General features: G+C 39.6%; 1 protein-coding gene across 5 annotated transcripts in view; it reads left to right on the top strand.

The window, feature by feature from the left end:
* MELK (maternal embryonic leucine zipper kinase) overlaps nt 1-23,051 on the top strand; it is a 78,585-nt gene that overhangs the window by 29,173 nt on the left and 26,361 nt on the right. For all 5 annotated transcript variants that reach the window (XM_037144535.2, XM_037144536.2, XM_037144532.2 and 2 more), the window contains 3 exons: nt 12,028-12,096; nt 13,559-13,657; nt 21,652-21,738. In XM_037144535.2, coding sequence (XP_037000430.2) covers nt 12,028-12,096; nt 13,559-13,657; nt 21,652-21,738 — 255 coding nt within the window. The remainder of the gene's footprint in view (nt 1-12,027; nt 12,097-13,558; nt 13,658-21,651; nt 21,739-23,051) is intronic.

Genomic DNA, 23,051 nt, shown 5'->3' with positions numbered 1-23,051 from the left:
CATTATCATATTTGGAAAGGCTTTTCTACTTTGAATCAGGGATATCCAGCTCACAGCTTGCATGCAGCCTGGGATGACTATGAATGTGGTCCAACACAAAATTGTACATTTAACCTAAAACCTTTTTTTGTTGTTGTTGCTCATTGGTTTTTGTTAGTGTTTGTGTATTTAATGTAGGGTCTAAGACAACTCTTCTTCCAGTGTGGCCCAAAAGGTTGGACACCCCTGTTTTCTTCTAGTACTTTTATGGTTTCTTTTTTTTTAAATGTTTAAATATTCAGTTCACCTGGAATTTGCTTTGATGTGGTTACTTGACTCTAAACGTCACTAAAGAAGTTGTAGAGATTTGTTTTCATATATTTTGGATTCTGGATTTAAAAAATCTCGTAATTGTGAGGGCCATACAGCCATATATGTGTATACTTAGACTTGAGGTTCATTGTTAATAATGTTCATAAGTCTATATTTCAAATAGTCTTGCTAATTTCAAGTTCTGAGACAACTCTGATTAGGTCTTTTTTTAACCTGGCGTTTTGGCTAATGGGCTCACGCTGAAAGGAGAGATGTCAGCTCTTTTTTGTTATGCTTGTATTTATATTCTTATCTCTAAGCTGTGGCTTCTTTGCGAGAATCTCCTTAAAACCACTTGGCTATTTTGTGAGGATTTCGTACCGATAAATCAGACACTATATCTGTAAGTTCATTTAACCGGGCTCTGTAAAGCACAGTCCTTCACATTATACAGAGAGTGGTCTCGTGCATCACCGCCCCAGTCGAAGAAGAATCACAGGTTATGTAGGGACTAGTGAGGGTTCCAGTGCCAATTCATGTGCTAAGTATTAATAAAGCTTAATTTCTGTCTGATTTTTTAGATAGACAATGAACATAAATTGAAGTCCTAATACTTTTTTCCCCACACCTGAGAATATCTTCTTACATGCCTGCTGCAGTGCATGGGCACCGCCATAGAAGACCACCAGTTGGGAAGAATGAACGGCCAACATCAACTCTACCTGTTCTTTAGGTAGCCCCTCAGTTAATGTAACCTCTCTCAGCCAAGTTATTATGATTTTTTAAAATTTTACATTAAAAAATTATTTTATTTATTTATTTTTAGAGAGGAGAAGGGACAGAGAAAGAGAGAAAGAGAAACATTAATGTATGGTTGCCTCTTGCATGGTCCCCCCTGGGGACCTGGCCCGCAACCCAGGCATGTGCTCTGACTGTGAATCAAACCTGCGACCCTTAGGTTTGCAGCCCGCGCTCAATCCACTGAGCTATGCCAGCCAGAGCTCTCAGCCAAGTAATTGAGTGACAGTAAATTAGGGATTATTTTTTCTGGAAATTTCATGAAGTTATGGCTGTGCCGAACAAGGACAAAAATGACTGTCGGTGTAACTGGGGCTAGGATTGATACCCTTCTGTGATATGGAGCCTTCTAAGAGTGCTTGATTTGTTGGCTATGAGCAGTAGGGAATGGCAATAAGACCTTATTCCATTAAGGATGGCTTTAATAATTACATCCAGGAGAAGTTCTGAATACTTGCCTTGACCACACAAAAGTTTCAGTAAAGATGTTTGACTTGCAGCAATCTAAGTTTCATATACCCTGTGGATATATGCCTCATAAAAAACAACTGAAGTACTGTATAAAATCATTGCCTATAAACTTTGATTTAAGAATAATTATATCTCTTCTTTATAGCAATGATTATATAGGGCCATAATCTTTGATTTGTGGTGTTAAAATGATGTAATCCATATGTAAGAAGAATACTCGGCAGGAGGGCATGCACTCAGCTCTCAAGTAATACCCAGGCATTAGGGACCAGTTAATCGGGAAGAGGTAGGTGGGCAGGGAGTGAAGGGGGCACAGATTTTTGTCTTATCCTATTAGAAAGTACTAGCTGATCTGTCAAAAAATTATTCCTACCAACCCTGCCTCTTGAGTAAGGAGCATAATGCACAATTCTATAGATGTGTAAATAGCTAGGCAGTTTAACTCTTTTCTGGACTGCTGAAGGCAAGGAAACGTTAGGTAAAACCTCAGTCAGTCTTCTTGGGCAGGGGATACAGAGCAGAGGCCAAATGAGGCCCCAAACCTGTGTGCTTAGATAAAATGTTATTGGAACACAGCCACACCTCTTACGCTCATGTATTTTCTATGGCTGCCTTCGCAGAGCAGTGATGTAGCTGAGCAGTTGTGACAGAGAGGGCATGCCCGCAGAACCAGAAATGCTCACTGTTTGTTCCTTTACTGAAAATGTTCGAGGACTCTCTGCTGTAGAGTTAGTGATCCACGGTAGAACGATCATCCCCAGGGCTTGCCTGCTTCCTTCCTAGAACATCGGCCTGAATCACCCAGCCTCGTAGTTTATCAAGAAACTGACATTTGCTTATTTGTGTTTGTAATGAAAAACACAGTGGATATGGTAAGAAGTTAAAACAGGACTAAAGAGTTTACAATTAAAAAAAAAGCTTCCTGCCCATCTAACCTTCTGGTTTTTTTCCACAGAAGTAACTATTTAGAAATTTACAATATATATTTGTGGGAATTATCTATGCGCACATAAACCTTTATGTGTATGTGTCCTCTGGACTTTAATAATCTATAGTTAATGGACTTTGATCCCTCCTCCTTTTAAAACTGATTGCTTTGCTTTGAAATGTTTCATATTCGTACGCAGCAGCGTGTGCAGGTTGTTTTCATTATTTTTTTAATGTCTGCATGGTATTTATAGTGAAATTTCCTTTGTTTGCATTTGTCATTTAAAATTCTAATTATTCAAGTAATACATTAAAAATTCTCTATATAATAATTAAAATATTACAGATAACTAAACTCCTCTTGACCTCTCCTTCAATGTCTGTTCTCTACTCTGCAACCTTCACATTGGTAACTACAGTTATCACCTTGGTTCTTCCATATCTTTTATTTGTATTTGAAGTATTTTGTATTTTTCTCCGAAGTGGTTTCATGCTAATATTATTTAGTATCTTTCTTTACTCAACAATACGTGCCATGTTACATATGACACTAACTCCTTTCTATACATAGTGTAGCTAGCTCTTCTCTTGTTGAACATTTCAGTTACTTTCTCCTTTTCCCACTAGTATTGGTGATGCTCAGTGATCATCCTTGTACATACCTCCTTGGACATATGTACTGCAGAGTAGAATTGCTGGATCATAGGGTACGACAGTTGAAAAATGAACAGATATTGTCAAATTGTGCTCTAGCATTTTCTCCCCAAATTATTTCACCAGCAGTACATAGAGTGCCAGTTTCCCCACTCTCTCTAATACTGTCACTTATCAAAATTTTGGATATTGGTCAGCTGAATGGGTGAAAATGGCATCTGATATTTTATTCATGTGCCAGATTATTAGAGACTTTGAACTTATTTTAAATGCATGTATATTTCCCCTGTGAACTGCATTTTCATGGCATTTGCTCATTTTTCTCTAAGGTTGTTGATCATTTTCTTATTAAATATAAGAATCTTTCCACAATAAGGAGTAATAATAATTCCTATCATTTATTGCATGTGATTATGTGCCAGGTATTTTTATTTGAATGTTGATCAGCTTGTTTAACCCTCACAATAAATAGCGAGATGAGGTAGGTACTGTTATCGTACCTTTTTTCAAGATGAGGGGAGTGAAGCAGAGAGAGGGAAGTAACTTGCCTAAAGTTATCCAAATTATTGTTGGCAGAGTTGGAATGTGAACTCAGATGGTCTGGACAGAGTGTGTGTCCCTAGCTACTGTGCCGTAGAGCATCCTAAGGAAATTAACATCTTGTTCTATGTGTTATAATCCAGATACTTAAAATATTCCCCATGTCTTTTTCCAGTACTTTTACATTTTTAAATACTAATTCTGTGATTTATCAGGAATTAATATTGGTGCAAGATGGAAACACACGTTTTTCTTTTCTAATAAAATTTTTATTTAAAAATACGGTAGTTTTAGATTTATAGGAAAGTTGCAAAGATAATAGAGTCCCTATTTATCTCTTACCTAGTTTTCTCTATTATTAACATCTTACATTCATCACAACTAAGGAACCGACACTGGTGCATTGCTACTGAGTAAACTGTACTTTATTCAGATTTCATTAGTTTTCCCTTAATGTTCTTTTTCTATTCTAGGATTCTTCCAGGATGCCATATTATATTTAGTTGTTATATCATCTTAGGGATGATATCAGGGAAGCCTGATCTGTGATAGTTCTAGGGATCCAGTATTATTTTAAGCAAATAGCTAGTTTGTTTGTTTATTTATCATCTTGTCTTACTATATTTTTCTGTTACCATTTATGCCACTTATAGCCTCTTCCACCTCTCCCTACCCCCCATCCCCTCGTAGTCATTGCACTGCCGTCTGTGTCCATGAATTCTTTTTCTTTTTTGGCTCGATTCCTTCTCCTTGCTGCCAGAGCTGTCATCTGTCTCTATCTGTGAGTCTCTCTCTGTTTTGCTTGTTAGTTTAGTTTGTTTATTAGATTCCACATGTGAGTGAAATCATAGGGTATTTGACTGGCTTTCTATGACTGGCTTGTTTCACTTAGTGTAATGTTCTCCAGGTCCATCCATGCTACTGCAAAGGGTAGATTTTTTCTTTTTTATAGCTGAGTAGTATTCCATTGTATAAATGTACCAAAGTTGTTTTATCCTGGTTATTTATTTTAAAATATAATTGCTTGTCTCACTACTTTTTAATAATTCATCATTTTCTTATTGATTTGGAATGATAGTTTTATTATATAGTAAATCCCAGCATTTACATATTTTTCTGAGCTGTTTATTTCATTGCATTTATCTTTTTGTCTGCTCTTGTCTTAAATGTAATTATTTCAACTACTGTGTTATTAGAATACCATTTATTTAATGTCTGGTAGAATTAGCACCCTCTCTTTATTTTATTTTTCCTCTGAAATTTTCCTGGCTATTCTGCCATGACTTTCTCCCCGTGGTGTATTTGTAAAATGGAATGTTTACAAGTTAATGGATTCATAATTTGATGGAATAAGGTCTATTCCATTTTTGAAAGGGATGGTTAGGTAACATATCCATGGTGTTAATAATAGTGAATGAATGTGCAGGATTGGAGAGCTGGCCTTAAGTGTTCTCTTGGGTTGTATGAAATTCTAATCTAAAAAGTCTGTATTCTCACAGCATAGAAACACAATTTTGTTTACTGTTTGATCACCTTTTTACTTCTTAGTATTTTGTGTTCTTGTGAGTCTTATTAATGCTTTCTTTTTCTTTTGGAAAATGTTGTTAGATTGTAGTACATCTTCGTAGTAGACGATTCTACAGCCATAAAAATGAATGAGGAAGCTCTTTAAATACTGATATGAAATGATATTTGAGAGACAACGCTAAGGGAAAAAACCAAGATATAGAACGGTAAACGTAGTGCTGTAAAAATGGAGGTGGGTTATATTCATATTAGTTGCCCTTCTTCCTGGAGAGGAATATTGGGAAGGAGAGCTGGAAGGGCGACTTTTCTTTTTTTCTAACTGAACTTATTGGGGTGACATTAGTTAATAAAGTTATATAGGCTTCAGGGGTAGGGTGACTTTTCATTCTGTGCTCTTTTAATGTTTAATGTGTTGTTTCACCAATACAAGGTATATGTAACAACCTGTAAACTTCAGTATTCTCTGCTTTTATTGTTTATTCGAGTGCAATAGTGGATCCTGTACTAATGCTTTGGGGGAGGAGAACTACTTCCAGATAATAGGGAAGTGTCATATCCCAACAGTAGATATTTGATTATTTTGGTAAATCAAAAATATTTCTGCAGTGGGATGAATAGGTACAAAATGTCTAATTCTTGTTCAGTAGAGACTTAGCCTTCTTAATTAATATTATGTACTGATACTTTATGTTCTTTGTTTCTCCTCCGAGTTTCATTTTTTAGTTTTTCATGTGTTTGCAAGTTGAAAATTGATTCAAATTAGGACTTTTATGCATTATTGTGGAATTTAATTTCACACGTTATAGATTTTGAAATTTATTGTAATCTTGGCTCAGAACTATTGTTCCGAGTCGCGGTGTAATAGTCTGCTGGTTGAATCTAATTAGGGGGTTGTATCACTTGCATGCAGTATGCATTTTTGCCTAGAATGTTCTAAGATTTTTCACTTGGAAATAATACTTCCGTCCGTTCTCGGTTTGACTGAAGAATGCAGCGACATCTGACGCCCTGGTTGTGACTCTCGTGTAAGAGGCAGACTTTGTGTGTTCTTTGCATTTGTTGACCATTTTAACTAAAATGCAGTTTCCAGTGTGATTGCTAATAGACTGAGTGTTAATCTTATTAATGTCACCTGCATTCCCTTGCCGTCCCTGCATTCAAAGACAAGCATGACTGTGCTCTAGTTCTGGGTACACAAAAATTAGGGAAGTCTAAATAATTTAGTAAATGAAAGTTGAATAGCTTGAAAGTAAAATAGCTTTCTAACAAGTATAATTTATAATTTTAAAGAAAATGAGCAAATTATCTCTTAACGAGATTATATTTTACAATTATAGAGCTGAGTCCAGTGCGGTGATTATGTGTGGGAGCAATTGCCTGCCTTTCTTAGCTCCCTGTGAAAAATGAACAATTTCAAGCCTGTCAGGATTCCCAGAATTATTTCCTTAGCCCACAGATTTTTTTCCTCTCCTACTTGGTATCTCCCTGTGTTACCTGTTTCTTGTCCTCTTTTGCAAGGCAGTGTCCCTTAAATTAAAGAGAGACCTCCTGAGACTGAGTTTACACCAGGGCTGAGGGGCACACACCTCTCGTTGTCACAGGGCCTTTAAAAAAATTTCCATCACCATTTCTACCCCCAGTAACCCTCTTCCTCCACTGCCCCCTCCCCGTCACCCCCACAGTCACCACACTGTTGTCCGTGTCCAGGCCTGTTCTTTCTTTCTCTCTCTCCGTTCGTCACAGGGTCATTTGTACAGCTGCTCTTCCCAAGCAGACTTGTTCCTCTCAAGGCTTTTTCTGTCTGAACCCTAGACATATACTTTCAATATTTAAATAAGGAGCCTTTCTCTCTGCGTACTTCTCGGCTTCCTTAGACCTTTCAGCGCAGTACCGTAGAAAAAGTACTGGGCCTCTCTCCCCTCTAGTCCTGTCTCTCCCCATTTTGCTCTGTAACACTGTTTCTCAACTTTGGCACCGTCGGCATTTTTGGACTAGATAATTCTTGGTGGTGGGAGCTGTCCTGTGCACAGTGGGGTGTTAGCAGCATTTCTAGCCTCTGCCCCCTCTGCCCATAGTAGCCACCAAGTCATGACAATGAAAAATGTCTCCAGACACTGCCTCATGTCCCCTGGAGGAGAAAACGACCCCCAGTTGAGAGCTGTTGCATTATAATATTGAACAAGCATTTGATTTCCCTGAGATCTAGTTTCCTCATCTGTGTAATGTGGTTAATAATCCCTGCCTACTGCACAGGATAAAGATATTTATACATATGCCCTGTGTATTTTAAGTACTGTGTACAAATAAGATGTGGGATTAAGCCTGGCAGCAGAACTCTGCTCTATACTTTATTTCTGCCAGTATTTCGGTGCCGAGAATGCAGCTGAGAAGGTGGGTCATGGCGCTGGGTCACAGGCCTCATGCCTTGTGGAAGGCACTCTCCAGAGTGGTTCCGTCCAAACAGGAAGTGGGTGGGCACAGTTCCGGAGGCGACAGGGGCAGGACGTGACTAGTTTATGTGTTTCTTGCCAGGCAGTCCTGAGGTCCTGAGGCAACTGCAGTGAGACAGAGCTCCATTAGGAGGACGTGTGGCATTCCTCAGAATGACTGGCTTTTTTTTTTCCACTGTACTGATTATTTTGTGCTCTGGCATGCATGGCTTTCGGTCAACATGCCCATCTTTAGTCTATGGCTTTTTGAGTATCCCTACTGCACTGTCCTGTTTATTTCAGATTGAACAAACATTTATTGTCTCTTATGTGCAAGGCATTGTGCTGAGTGCTTTTGCATACATTCTTTTATTTCTTTTGTAAACCTATAAGTGACATTACTCGTTTTACAGGTAGTACAGTAGCAGTAATAGTAGTAGATACAGCAGCAGTAGTAGAAGCTAACATCAAGTTCTTAGCCCAGCACTGTGGTCCACCCTCTAACCCACTGTGATTTCATCTTAACTCGATTGCATCTGAAAAGATCCTATTTCCAAATAAGAGTGCCTTCACGGGTTCTGGGTGGGCATGAATTGTGGGGGTGGTGAGGACACCATTCAACCCAGTGTAAGTCATACCTGGAGGAAGCAGCAAATGGCTCTTCGTGCAGTCAGCATGAAGGAAGACCTGTTGGAGTGGGTGGGGGTTCTGACAGAGGACACTATAGGAGCAGGTTGTGATTGGAGATCACAGCGTAGGTCATCAGCGTAAGATCAGTGTAAGCAGGTAGGAGAATCCTCACCCCAGGCTGGTCTCTACTTTCCCTGGAACCCTGGCAAGAGCAAGGTAAAATCTTTGAGGTATCAGACAGATGGTCAGTTGGCCAAGAAAAAAGCAAGTCAGGTACTCAAGTTTTGAATTATGAGAAGCCTTAGTCTCAGGAATAAGGAAAAGTTCAGATAGCGGAGTGGGGCCAATTAGGTCAGGACCCAGGCAGCTGTGACTTACTGCTGAGTCCTAAAGAGTTAGCATCTAAAAATCCCCCTTCCTGGGGATAGGCCCGGAGCCTATCAACTTGGGGTTCAGTTGGCCATGGATGAGGGGAGAGTAAGGAGAAATGAGTAAGAGGCTTCATTATTATAATTCAGAAACAAACTTCGTCAGTTTCGGATACTGGCAGGTGTTAAGGTGCCCTGGCAAGGTGTAAATACAGGTGGGTTTTCTGGGTACCAGTGGGTGCTTTAGACAAGAGAGAAGGGACATTTTAATGATGAATGGCTTTTATAAAAGGAAAGCTCTCGCGCTTCCTAGGAAACACTTTGTGAGTCAGCCTGTCTGCTCTCATCAGAGAGGTTGAGTCAGAGTTTGAGCTGTTTTGACATCAGCACCTTCTGTTTTTAAATTTATTGCTTGATAAGGCTTCTTTGAAACTGATTATTTTTTAACATAATCAAAATCCATACCTGTCTGTCTCACCCCTCACCTTTAAGCGGGACTGATTTCTGGTAAGACTTAATGTTTCAGACAGTTCATAAGAGCAGAGAACCCCAGTGCCAGGGCTAGTCCATGGCTCCTCCACCTGCACGCCTCCACCCTTCTAGCCTCGTTCCATTACTGTTGGCCTGTGTGTGTCTGTGCTTGCCGTGTGTCCCTGGGCCTAGTTATGTTTCTAACCCGAGTCTTTATCAGTTAATTTTGTCTTTCATTAGTTTTGTGCACCCTCTGAAGTTGCCATATCAGACTGTGTTCCTTAGTTCCCAAAGTTACCATAGACCATTCTGTGCTGAATGTTACTATTTATAAAGTTTTGCATACCAAAGTATTTGCTGAGGATAAATTGCTAGAAGTGAAATTGCTGGGTGGAAGATATGCAATCTTAAATGCTTTTTATACATATGCATTTCCAAATTACTCTTCATAAAAGTTTATACTCTCCACTTGTGTATATAGCACTCTTGTCCTTGAACTCTTACTTCTAGTGATTTTTTTTGAGGGATTTTATTTATTTACTTTTTAGAGAAGGGAAGGGAGGAAGAGGGAGAGAAACATCAATGTGTAGTTGCCCCACTGGGGACCTGGCCTGCAACTCAGGCATGTGCCCTGCCTGGGAATCGAACAGGCAACCCTTTGGTTCTCAGGCCGGCACTCAATCCACTGAGCCATAGCAGCCAGGGCAATAGTGATTATTTTGAAAGTTTGTCAGTTTGATAGGCAACAGATAGTATCATATTTTTGTTTAAATTAGTTACTTCTTAATTACTAGATTAGTTTAACATTTTCATGTTTATTGGCTATTTGAAAGTTCTTGTTTTGGGCATTACCTTTGATTATTTGCCCATTTTCTTTTGAAATGTATGCTTTTCAAAAAACCTCATTTTTTCACTTATTAAACAAATATTAATTGAGCATCTTTTATATGCTAGGGCCAGACATAGTATAGGTAAACAGCACAGACAAAATCCCTGTGATTAAGAAGCTTATATTCTAATGTAGTGAGGCAGGAAATAAATAAATATGTCATTTGACAAGTGGGGATGGGACTATAAAGAAAAGTAGGCACGAAACGATGGGGTAGTGGAGGAGATGCTGTTTATAAAGGTGGCCAGGGGAGGCCTCACTGATGCCACTGGTATTTAAGTACAAATCCTAAGATTAAGGCACTGGTGATATTTGGGGAAAGCTTTGTAGGTGGAAGGATCAAAGAGTGCAGAGGCCCTCCGGCAGGACTGTGACTTGTGTGTGATTTAGGTTTAATCTGGGTGGAGCTGGGGCTTATGGGAGAGTCTGGAGGTGAATTCGAGAGGTAGCAAGGAGCAGGCTAGATGTGGGGGTTCAGACCAGGCATTAGAGCCAGGGTAAGGAATTTAGAGTTCATTGGGCGCGAGATGGGGAGCCATTGGAGAGTGGCAGGTATCAAAGTGACGTGATCAGGTTTCCCTCTCCTTTTTATTTTAAAGATCTAATTGGCTTTAAGCAATTCATGAATCGGGCAGTGTCCCATCTAGCAACTGGAAAGGCGCTCCCAGGCCACATGTTTAAAGAACATTGGTGGTGGTAAGTGGAGAGCCGGTTGGGGGAACAGTGGTGGAATCAGGAAGACCAGTTAGGAGCTTCTTGCAGTGTGCCACATGAGAGAGTTCAGTGATGTGGAGGCAGTGACAGGTGAATCTGGACATATTTTGAATGTAGAACCAATAGATTTTGCCGATGGATTGGGTGTGAAGTGTGAGAGAAAGAGGAGCTGAAGATGACTCCAAGGTATTGGGTCTGAGCAACTAACTGGTAATGAATGCAGTTACCATTTGCTGAGATGGGGGAGGAAATGTGGGAAGAACGGGTTCGGTGCTAGTAAAATCTTGATGATTTGTGAGAGTATTTTATGTGATGAAGTATAGTAATCTTTTATCATTTAGGTAGAAATTTTTTTTTCTCCTCAATTTGCTGATCATTAACCTTGTTAGTGATGGGTTTTGCTGTACAGAAATGCCAGCTTTTTATTTTGTAATCTGTTAGACTTCATAGTTTTTGGTTTTGCTGTCATGTCTAGAAAGATTCTAAAGATAATCATCTCTGCTTTCTTTAGGTACTCTTACAGTTTTGTATTTGCATTTAACTTTTTAATCTGGGTGGAATTAATTTTGGTGTACACTGTGAATTAGAATTCAATCTTAATTTTTCTCAAATAATTAACCTGTTATCTTGACATCATTAAACAATTTGTTCTCCGCTAAGAGAAATTAACGATTATATCATTTCCTCTGAGTCAGAAACAGGGGTGCGTGGTGGGTTGTGTAGAGGTATTTTATCATGTGTTAGTGTTTAGCAAGTCCCTGGTCTTATTTTGAGTTGATGACGTGGTGATTATAATTACTGAATGTTCCATTCCTGAAAGAGGTACTTGCCTTAGAAGGTGGCTTTCACTGGTTTCCCTCAGTGACCATGAACTCTGCCTTGTGGATGACATGTGATCTCTTCTAATTCACAGCCTATGTTCTGTCACCAAATATGCTCTTCTACTACCTTATTTGTCAACTGATAATCGTTCCAAGATTATAAACTAAAATTTGCTTCAACAATACAAAATCGATTACAATGCACCTTGTGGATTCCAAAGCCCTTTAACCTTCGTGTTTTTCCACAGCCTCTGTACTCCAGTCCTCTGCTCTGTAGGTCATTGAGAGGTGGTAATAGAATTTAATCAACTGGATTTTTTTTCTTTAAGGCAAGAAATGGATTTCTTATGTTATTAATAATGTTTATTGAATTTTATAGCTGGGTAAAGTCTTCAAGCTTGGAAGTAAACCTCCAGCATGTTGCTACCTTAGAAATTTGTGTCAAGGCTGATTGAGCCTAACTCTTTTAAATGTTTTCTTCCTTTCTTTTTCTTTAGAGAGGTAAATACGAGGTTCCTAAGTGGCTCTCTCCCAGCAGCATTCTGCTTCTTCAACAGATGCTACAGGTAAACTTCGTTACTTAGTATTTTCGAATAAGAGGCTGTTAGAACTATTCGACCCGACATCAAAGAGCCTGTGGTGGTACTGTATTTGAAGGACAGCACCATTTATCTGTTAGCTCAAAAAATTGCGTTCATGTGTCTGCTGTGCAAATACCCTCTGCTAGGTGTTTTCTTAATTCCGTTGCAAATGCATTTTCTTTTAGCCCTCTATTGCCTGTCTTTGCTGATGGGTTTTTTTTCCTTTTCTTGGATATTGTTTATTTTCTCTAACCAGCTCTTGCTCCATAATCTTCTGTTTCCTTGCTCTAACTCTTGTACATTAGGTAGGTTGTAGATACTTAATAGATGCTTGAATGAGCTCGTGTACAATTGAGTGGGCCTCATGATCTAGTGTAGTGGTTCTCAAACTTTAGCATGTGTTGCAATTGCCCCCTGGGCCTGTTAAAACCCAGATTTCTGGGTGCCACCCAGGGGTGTCTGACTCAATAGATCTGGGGCGAGACTAAGAATTTGCACTTCTGACAAGCTCCCAGATAGCACCGATGCTGCTGGGACCCACTGTGAGGACTACCGATTCAGTGGGATGGCCTCTGAGAGTGCAAGACGAAAATCAGGAATGCTGAGGTCTGGCACCCCCCCTGCCAGTCAACATGCCTGCCACCTCCCCAAGTTCTGACCTATGAAAGGGCGATTGTGGGCCTGGCTTCACTGCTCCTCTGTATTGTCATGAGGATAAAGTGAGATTAATAGGAAAGACTTTGAAAACACTGAGTACCTTATTAGTGCAAATTTTTTTCATTATTATGTATTCAGAATATCTCCCAGTTTTTCCATCTATTAAATGCCATCTCCACGTTTTATTCAAAATTTACCTCAGGCTCACCCACCTTGATTAAGTAGGGCCAGACCACCAAATCTCTATAACGAGATTGAAAACACCTCATCCTTTCTTCTCAGTGCCAAAAAAACCTTAATCTTTGTTGATTAATTTTCTTCTCTTCACATTTGAAAATTACAAATGGAAAAGAAAGGTGCGCTTTTCAACTTGTACTATGTGATTGTAAGCTCTTCGGGAGGTAGAGATTGCATATTCAGTATGAATGCCCTGCATTGTGGCTGTTTGAATATTAAATTGGTGAATATTTCCTGTGAATAGGTTTTCCAGCAAAAGACTATTACATCATACAATAGATTGACTGAATTTCATGAATAATGTCCATACCAATGAAGTTCGTGTTTGTTAAACATTCATCTTCTAAGCCTATGTTGGTTGCTATAGTTTTCTTGCCTCTATTGCCTTTTTAAAAGAATTTATTCCAAGGCCATTTTAAGGTCTTTGACAGCATTTTTGTGATGATAAAGTTTACATCTGTTCTGATGAATTTTGAGTTCTCAGAAGGAAAAGAGTTGTTTTGCGTTCTTCGTTTGGAATGCTAATCTCTAGCTACTTCTCAATGGCCACTAGGTGGACCCAAAGAAACGGATTTCTGTGAAAAACCTATTGAACCATCCCTGGGTCATGCAAGATTACAACTGTCCTGTTGAGTGGCAAAGCAAGAATCCTGTAAGTAAAATGAAATCCAGGAGAATTTTTAAAAACTTTACCTGATCTTTGTGTGGATTCATAACCTACAATGATATTGTCTACAACATTAAATAAAATGTACTTCAGAGACTTACATGTCAGATTGGTGTTTGGGAGACTTGCAACCTAATTATATACCATATTTGCCTGTTTATCTCTAGGAGAGTGGTTATTAACCCGGACTGCGCATGAGAATCACTGGGACCTTTAAAAAAGATGCGTGTGCTCCACTCCAGAACAATTAATGCGCATTTTTACAGCTCCCAGGTGTTTCTCCTGTGCAATCAGGCTTGTGGCCGGTGCTCTGGTCACCATGGGCAGGTTACTTAACTTTGCCAAAGCTGCTCATTCGTCTGTAAAAAGGAGGTTAAACCAGTTGTCTACTTCCCAGAGTAGTAACGAGGTTATAGTTAGGTTCCCAAACTTTCCAGTCTGGAGACTCCTTCATGCTCTTAAAGTTTGCTTATTGATTCATTTAAAAGTAGCAGTAGTATACCTATTACATTTTATCACAAATAAACATTTTTATGAAAAATAAATTTAGTAAGAAGAGTAGCATTGTTTTACATTTTTGTAAATTTCTTTAAAGTCTAGCTTAATAGAAGACACTGGGATCTGACCTGCATTCAGTCAGTTTTGATTAAAGTATATGAAGAAAATGCAGCCTCACACAGCTATGTAGTAGGAAAATGGATAAGTATTTTAATGGCTTTTTCAAACAGTTGGAGATAGTCTTTGATATTCCATTAAAACTTGACAAGTGGCAGTTTCTTAAAGGTTAGTTGCATGTGGAATCTGACACTAGATCTATGAACTTTTTTATTACGTTAAAGTCCACTAGTCTGTCCATTGGATCTTTCCCCAGGTAACATTAGGCACTGGTCATTTGGAAAATATCTGTTCACTTACTTGTGCAGACGTTCCAAATATTAACACCTTTCCTTATCCTCTATATTTTTTAAAAACCCACATTTCTTAAAGTCACTACTGATCTCATCAGAAAGGTCTTAATTATTGGAAAACCACCAAGTTCATGGTGGCAAATGTAAGTTTCCCAAAATTCTAAGTTTTTCTTAAAACTCCACATTATTGGCAACAAATGCTGCCATTTGTTTTCCTTGAAGTGACAAGTTCACTTTGTTCATTTTTGAGAAACCTTTCACCAGACATCCAAGCCTAAATAAAACTGATACTTTTTATGGCATCATCAATGATAGTCTTCATTGAAACTGGATTTTTTTAACTGAATGCACTGCAAAGAATACAATGTGTTTGTCAGTTTGGTGCCTTTGCACTGATTTTTTTACTCGGCACCAGCACTTTCACTCATCACTGCTTTTGTCCCATCAGTGCAAATGTTAACATGGTGAAAAATGAAAAACTGTATCACTATAAAAATAGTTTTGTCCTTGGAGATCCTCAGGGGTCTTTGAACCACACCTGAGAACCGGTCTAATATGTGTATGAAAGGACTTTAATATAAAGTGCTATGCAAGTTTAAGCAATCGTTTAAATAATTATTTCTACATTAATGTCAAAAATTTTTTTTCTTAACAAATGGCACTTGAACTTGGTAAAAATGTGAAGATGACTAAAGGACATGTAGATTTTGTATAATAGTTAAGTATTGCTGTTTTAAAAATCACTCCAAGATTTAGTGACTTCAAACAATAATAATGAACCATTCTGTAGATCAGCAATTCGGGCTGGCTCAGCTGGGCGGTTCTTGTGTGGGTCTTAACCTGGGCCTGCTCGTGTGACTGCAGTCACCTGGTGCCTGAGCTGTGGCTGTGTGGTCCACATGTCACCCAAAAGACCAGCTGTTTGTGCTGGCTATTTGTTGGGCCACATCATGTGCAGTCGACTAGCCTGGGCTTCTTGATATGATGGCTGGATTCCCCCCAAAAACAAGAAAGTGGGCAAACCCTAATACTCATTTTTCAAGCCTCTGCTTGCATCCTGCTTACTAGTATCCCATCCCCAAAGCAAGCCACGTGCCAAAGGCCAGAGCACTAGGGAAGGTGTACCCTTTAAGGTTGGTAAAGTTCTTATTTCCTATTGATAAATAAGGAAATAGAGAAATGAAAAGTAACATTGCTTTACATCTTTGTGAATTTCTGTTACGTCTGGCTTCAATAGAAGACACTCGGATACTCATCTGTTTTTGCATTCAGTGAGTTTTGATAATGTTCTTTTCATTGAAGCATATGAAGAAAATGTAGCCTCACAGAGATATGTAGTTAGAAAAGTATTTTGACACTTTAGCCCTGGCTGGTGTAGCTCAGTGGATTGAGTGCCAGCCTGTGAACCAAAGGGTCACCAGTTTGATTCCTAGTCAAGACACATGCCTGGGTTGCAGGCCGGGTCCCCAGTAGGGGGCACATGAGAGGCAACCACACGTTGTTTCTCTCCCTCTCATTCTCTTTCCCTTCTTCTCTCTAAAAATAAATAAATAAAATATGTAAAAAAAAAAGAAAAGTGTTTTAATACTTTAAAGAAGTGTTTTAATAGCCTTTTCAGATAATTGGAGATGTTCTCTGATGGTCCATTAAAACCTCAGCAGCAAAGTGGGACACCTGCACGTGTCAGCAGACCAGCTCAGAGGTGCGTCTCAGACATGCCGCAGTGCAGACCTGGTGGGGCTGCGAGGGGTCTGCTTTCGGGCACAATCACACCAATAAATAGAAATACTCTTCACTATGGCCAGCTGGTCTTAGAAAAACAGAGTGTACTTTTAGCCCCTTCTCATTACTCCACCCACTGTAATGGCCACGTAGCCTGAGCTGACACTCCTCCTGATTCTCCTGTGACTGTCAGCTCCTGACATTTCTTTTCTCCATGTCACCTTCGGCCCTTCATGACATAGTATCTATTGAGCAAATGCAATTAGAGCTGCAACTTAATTCTAACAGCTCTCAACACTGAGGGCTGAGGACAGCAGAGTGCGCAGGTGCGTGAGAGGGGCAGCAGGGAGGTGTCCCTTGTGAGGTGGAGAGCAGGTGGTGTGAATGCCTGTCTCCAGCCATTGGGGGTCATCATTTCTCCATGTGTGGGAGGGCTTTGCCTGTGTTCTCTGCCGTGATTCTAATAGGATAGGATACACTACTGTTTGCAGCAGAGCAGGTGCCAAAATGAAGATAGTCTCTGATTTCAACAACAAAAATTATTTTAATGTGAGGTGCAATATAAAGTGAAATACATAGTTTGAGTGTTCCAAAAGAGTATATCATTTTTCTTACACCATAGTATAATAATTGCGAGTATTTATTGAATACTTACGATAATAGAATAGTGTGCTATTATACCAAGAACTTTCTGGATATTGTACCATACTATAATATAGATAGAGCCTTTAGGATAATACCTTTGAGTCAGGGGCTATTCTCTGGGCTTTACGTTTTTCACTTCTGTAACTCATTTCATCTTTATACCAACCCTTTGAAGTAGATGATATTATTGTCTCCATTTAGCAGAAGAGGCAACTGAGACATAGAATCATGAAGTAACTTTCCCAAGGTCAAACAACTAGTAAGTGTAGAACCAAGATTTGGACCCAGACAGAAGGGCTGAACTAGTTGATCTGATAGGTCAGCTAGTTCAGCCTCAGGCCCTGTATCCTGTGTAGCTGTAGCCTTTGTGATAAGCATTTCTTGTCTGGTCTCTGTTGGAATGGCTACTGAAGCAGTCATGGAGAGGTGGTAGTGTGGGGGGGGGGGAGAGAAAGCCCTGGGCTAGGAATGAAAAATGCCAGACTTGGGCAGATTGCATGAGTTTTTCTGATTTATAATTTTCTAATCTCTGATATGGGTGTGCTGATGTGTCTCACATGTTCGGGTTATGTTTTGGCATTCACAGAGTGGCTTTACATGTTATGTCATTCATCCGTCTTGCCTGCCTTGCAGAGCTGTTACGGGGATCAAACCACTTATATACAGAAGAGGTTTGTTCTTGCTTTTCAAAGTCTTTGCTTTTCTCTCTCAATACTGTGTTTCATCAAGAGTAAACTATAAAGGGGACTAAATGGTAATGGAGAGACTTCTGCCAAGATGGAGGCGTAGGTGGAAACACTTTGCGTCCTCGCACAACCAAATCTAAAAACAACAAAGTTCTAACAACAATAAACGCAACCAAACCACACAGAAAATTGACGATACAGAGTTCGAAAATAACGAACCACTCAGCTAAACCGGTGAGAGGGGCAAAGCCAGCTGCAGAGCCAGTCAGGCAAAAAAAAGATCTCCCGACCTGGGAGGTGCGAGGCAGCCGAGAGCGCGGATTCTAGGTGCGGGCTGGCTATGGGCGGACATAGGGAAGAGGCACGGCTGGCTGTCTGCGGTCGGTCACACATCTGCGTGCAGATAAACCAGTGAAGAGACAGTATTGAGACCGAGCGGCTGCGTAGGGCGGTGGGCTCGCACGTTTGCGCTCAGATAAACAGGCGGGGTGGAGGGCGGCGAGCGGTGAGGCGGACTGGGCAAGCAGAGGACCGCCATTGCTCCCTCTCTGACGCCGCGCCCACATACAATGTCACAAACCAGCGACCTAGGTGGCTCTGCCCTGGTGAACACCTAAGGCGCCTCTCCTCATATGTATCAGGCACAAACAGATAAAAACATGGCTCAAGAACAACTCAGAGCCCCAGAGCCAATAAATCTAAGTGATGAAGAAATAGCCAAATTTTCAGATGCACAGTTCAAAACACTGGTGATCAGGATCCTCACAGAACTGGTTGATTTTAGTCACAAATTAGAGGAACATATGAAGGCTAAACTAATTGAAATGAATGGTAATGCACAGGAAACCAATAGTAATGGAAAGGAAACTGGGACTCAAATCAAAGGAGTGGACCAGAAAGAGGGAAAAAATGACCAAACAGAAAAGGATGAAGAAACAAGAATTCAAAAAAATGAGGAGAGGCTTAGGAACCTCTAGGACATCTTTAAATGCTCCATCATCTGAATTATAGGGGTACCAAAAGGGGAAGAGGAACAGTCACGAGTGGAAACCTTATTTGAACAAATAATAAAAGAGAATTTCCTCAATCTGGCAAAGGAAATAGACTTCCAGGAAATCCAGGAAGCTCAGAGAGTCCCAAAGAAGTTGGACCCAAGAAGAAACACACCAAGGCACATCATCATTACATTAGCCAAGATTAAAATGAAGGAGAGAATCCTAGAAGCAACAAGAGCTAAGGGGACAGTCACCTACAAAGGACTTCCCATCACACTGTCAGCGGTTTCTCAAAAGAGACCTTACAGGCAAGAAGGGCCTGGGAAGAAGTATTCCAAGTCATAAAAACCAAAGACCTACAACCAAAATTGCTCTATCCAGCAAAGTTTTCATTTAGAATGGAAGGACAGATAAAATGCTTCTCAGATAAGATCAAATTCAAGGAGTTCATCATCACCCAAGCCCTTATTATATGAAATGTTAAAGGGACTTACCTAAGAAAAAGAAGATAAAAAAGATGAACAGTGAAAAGACAGCAAACTCACAGTTATCAACAACCACACCTAAAACAAAAGCAAACTAAGAGGACAGCTAGATCAGGAGTGAACCATAGAAATGTAGATCATGTGGAGGGTTAGCAACAGGAGAGTGTGGGAGAAGGAGAAGGGGGGAGCAGATACAGAAAATAAGTAGCATAGACAGTAGATAGAAAATAGATAGGGGGGAGGGTAAGAATAGTATGGGAAATATAGAATCTAAAGAACTTGAGACACGTGTTCATGAACTAAAGGGGGGAATGGTGGGGGAGGGGTGTGCAGGGTGGAGGGGAACTAGAAATAGAACAAATGTAATGGCATAATCAATAAAATAAAAAAATATAAAATGGTAATGGAAAAAATACACTAAAGATTAAATTTAGAAAAAGAATAAACTATAAAAATAATTCCAGATCTGGAAAAAAATCTCCAGATTTCCTTGGAGATTTAGGGAATAGATTCTATTCTATAACTCTATGCATGATCTCCTACAGTTTTCACATATAACTCTAGTACCTAGGTATTGTATCAAATAGAAGTTATATTCAGTTCTATTCATAGAACTGGGCCCAGATAATCCAAAATAATTGGCTGGCTTTTGGTATGCGTTTTTGTATTTAATTTAACTTGGGTATATGTGGCTGAGAATTCAGGTACTTAAAATAGTGAGCCATACTTTTCAGACTGGTTTCTTGTCCACATCATTCTTTTCCTTCTTTTTAATTTAGGGGCCCAGAAAAGAAGATAGCACCTATTCCTTATCCTTCCCTCCTTTCTCGCACAAACCTTGTGGTAAAGGTGCAGAGCAGAAGGCTATGGGAAAGAGAAGGGTTTGTCCCTTCCTCCCTTCCTTCCTTCCTTCCTTCCTTCCTTCCTTCCTTCCTTCCTTCCTTCCTTCCTTCCTTCCTTCCTTCCTTCCTTCCTTCCCTCCTTCTTCATTCCTTTTCTTTCCTTTCAAGGAGAGTAACTTAAGGTCACGGAAGGAACCCCAGAAATCTTTCCTTTGTTTCAGCAGTGGTGGCATTAACAAGGGGGTGCCTAACTGGGTGGTAAAGTGTCTGGGCGGCTGAGGGTGAGCCCATCGTGAAGGAGGGTTTTAAAGTTTTGGATCCTGCCCAGGTCAAAGCAACACGGTAAAAACTTATTTTTAACACCTTGATGGCAAACCTGGATGGTGTGATAGAAAGAAAGGGCCTGGATGTTAAGGGGAGTTAATCATTAGAAGGTAGTTTAAAGGACAGGGAAGAGAAAACTTGCAGAGGAAATGTTGTCTGTAATGGGAATATTCAATTTCCAAAAGGCTTTTATACCAAAGAAGAGGTAAAATTATGACTGATAGTAAAAATAGTTAACCAGTTTTTAAGCACCTTTTCTATTCAGATATTCCAAAATAATTGGCTGGCTTTTGGTTTATATTTTTGTATTTAATTTAACTTGGGTATGTGTGGAGTGCTGGGTCCGCTCCATATGTGGACCCGGCACTCCACATGTTGTGTCTGTGACAAGGCAGATGCCTTCTTTTTTCCACAGATGATGAAACTGAGGCTCAGAGGTGGTGTGATGTGCTCAAGGTCACACAGTTGTTTAATGATGCCACAATTAAAACCAAGGTCTGTCTAGTTCCAAAACCTGTTATGTGTCAGATAGTATTGGTTCACAGTGAGTAGGAGTCCCAGGGAGGCAGACCTGAGGGGACAGGAGGGAGAAGCTAACCGTGTAGACTGTTCTGGTAAAGGAGTAGTTTAAGCAGAAAGTGAAACATCACTTACTGCAGCTGTTGTGAAGAGACTTCTTACATGGGGAAGACGACTTTAACATTTCTTAAGATTCTCTTCTCATGCAATTTTATGAACTGTGGGCCGACTCCAGGCCAGGCCCTTCCTGTCTTCTCATTCTTGGTAATCCTTGTTTGGTTCTGAGAATACGTTTTTGATGAGGTCCCGTCATGCAGGAATATGAATACGTGGATGATTTCAAAATGAAGTTTGAATTGAGGCTGCCTCCCTTTTTAAAAATTGTGTTCTGCTATACCTTCAGCATAATGGAGATTGTGTGGGACCATCATAAGGGCTCTTGGGATTGTGCTGAACCCCAAGTTAACCTGAGGGACAATCTGCTGCAAGTCTGATTGCAGTCTTTAGCAGTCTGTTGTCTAGTCACTGGTTTTAGATGTGCAGGTGACTGGTCTTTGATGAAAATGCCAGTGCAGTCTTGTGGTCGGAAGGAGTTACAGTCCCGTGGCTGCGTAACAGAATTTTAAGAATTGATGGTGAGGCTATGAAGGGCTGGGAAAGATCTCATCTTCTTGAATTATCGTCATCTGCTTATATCTTTAAAAATTATGGAGAATGTTTATTCTTACCCAGGAGTTTGACAAACACATGTTGCTTTTACATCTTGGTGTTTGTTTTTACAAGGTAGTTATGATAATTGAAAAATTTCCAAACAAATATTTTGTAATAAAGTTTCCCCATTTTTTTTTTGCAGCTTATTCACCTTGATGAAGATTGTGTAACGGAACTTTCTGTGCATCACAGAAAGAACAGGCAAACAATGGAGGATGTGATTTCATTGGTAAGAAGTGACGGCATGAATTTAAGAGTAACACCTTTTATTCTATTGTTCTTGATTTTATTGGTATGAAATTGATCTCTTGAGTTCCCACCAGTCCACTACCCCAGTCTGTACCTCTCTCAGTTTTCCTCATCTCAGTAAGTGGCATCACCATACATTGCTCAAGCCAAAAAAAACAAAACAAAACATAGCATTGTCAGGCCTGTGATTTTATCATGGGTATAACTATTGTGCTTATTTTATATTTGTGTATTATTTCTACTCTTTTTAAATGTCTACTGGATAGCCTTTTAAAAATGACATTGATTAAAGAGAATTATAGTGGAAAAAATTAAGAAACAGAACTAGTCCAAGGAATTGACAGAGTTCTGATCTTGACTTTGTTAACTTCTCTAACGTGGAATTATGATTCTGCTGTAGAAATAAGGTAAACACAGAACAGTTTTCCTTCTTTCCCAAAAGCAACCCTGTAGCATTATATCGCCCCTAAGCTTATGAACCAAATACCATGAAATCATTATCCTGATTTCTGGTGTTGCATCATTTTAGCTCTTTCAGATGCTTTAATCTCTAGATCACATATTTCCTAGAGATGGAGGCAGTCAGAGTTGTCTCTGACTGTAATCTAAATGCTGGGCTGGGTTTGCACCCAAATTTTCTTCTTCAGTTCTGTATCTTTCATCACCAGTGATTGGTATTTTTTCCCGTTTTCTAACTTGTAAGGTAAAAAAGCCTTAAGCACGTTTTTCCCCCCTAAGCAAAACTTTGCTAAACCACAGTTCTTTTAATTTAAGAGAGGTGGAGATAGAAAGGCATTTTTTTTTTGAGTGACATAATAAGCAAAGGCTCTGGAGTATGTCTGGAAAACAGAACGATAATTTTCTTTTTGCAGAATGAGAAGGAATGGCTAGAATTTGGAATTACTACAAGATATATAGGTCATTAATTTTTTTACAGTGCAAATGGGAAGTTTTCATATAAGCAACTTTAAAAAATTGCATGATTTTTTTGGGAGGGTGGTCTTTAATAGAAGTCTGTATTTCAGATACATAAAATTTGTTTTAAAATTGTTATTATAGAAATTTTCAAACACCTCAAAAGTGGAGAGAATAGTATGATAACGATGGTCTTTCATGTACTCATCATCCCAACATCACTAACATTTTGCTCGTTTTGTCTGTGTCCCAGTACCCTCCTCCATCTGCACTTTCCAACTAGGTATTTCAAAGCAAATCCCGTACATTACGTCATTTGAAATTTGGCATGAGAGTCACACATTCTGTGATTCACACATTTTAAAAATTTGAGTCTTG

Source organism: Artibeus jamaicensis, unplaced genomic scaffold, assembly GCF_021234435.1.
Source record: "Artibeus jamaicensis isolate MK-2021 breed Jamaican fruit bat unplaced genomic scaffold, CSHL_Jam_final scaffold_1964, whole genome shotgun sequence".
NCBI lineage: Eukaryota > Metazoa > Chordata > Mammalia > Chiroptera > Phyllostomidae > Artibeus > Artibeus jamaicensis.
The sequence above is the reverse complement of the archived record's forward strand: the minus strand, read 5'-3'. Positions and strand labels throughout refer to the sequence as shown.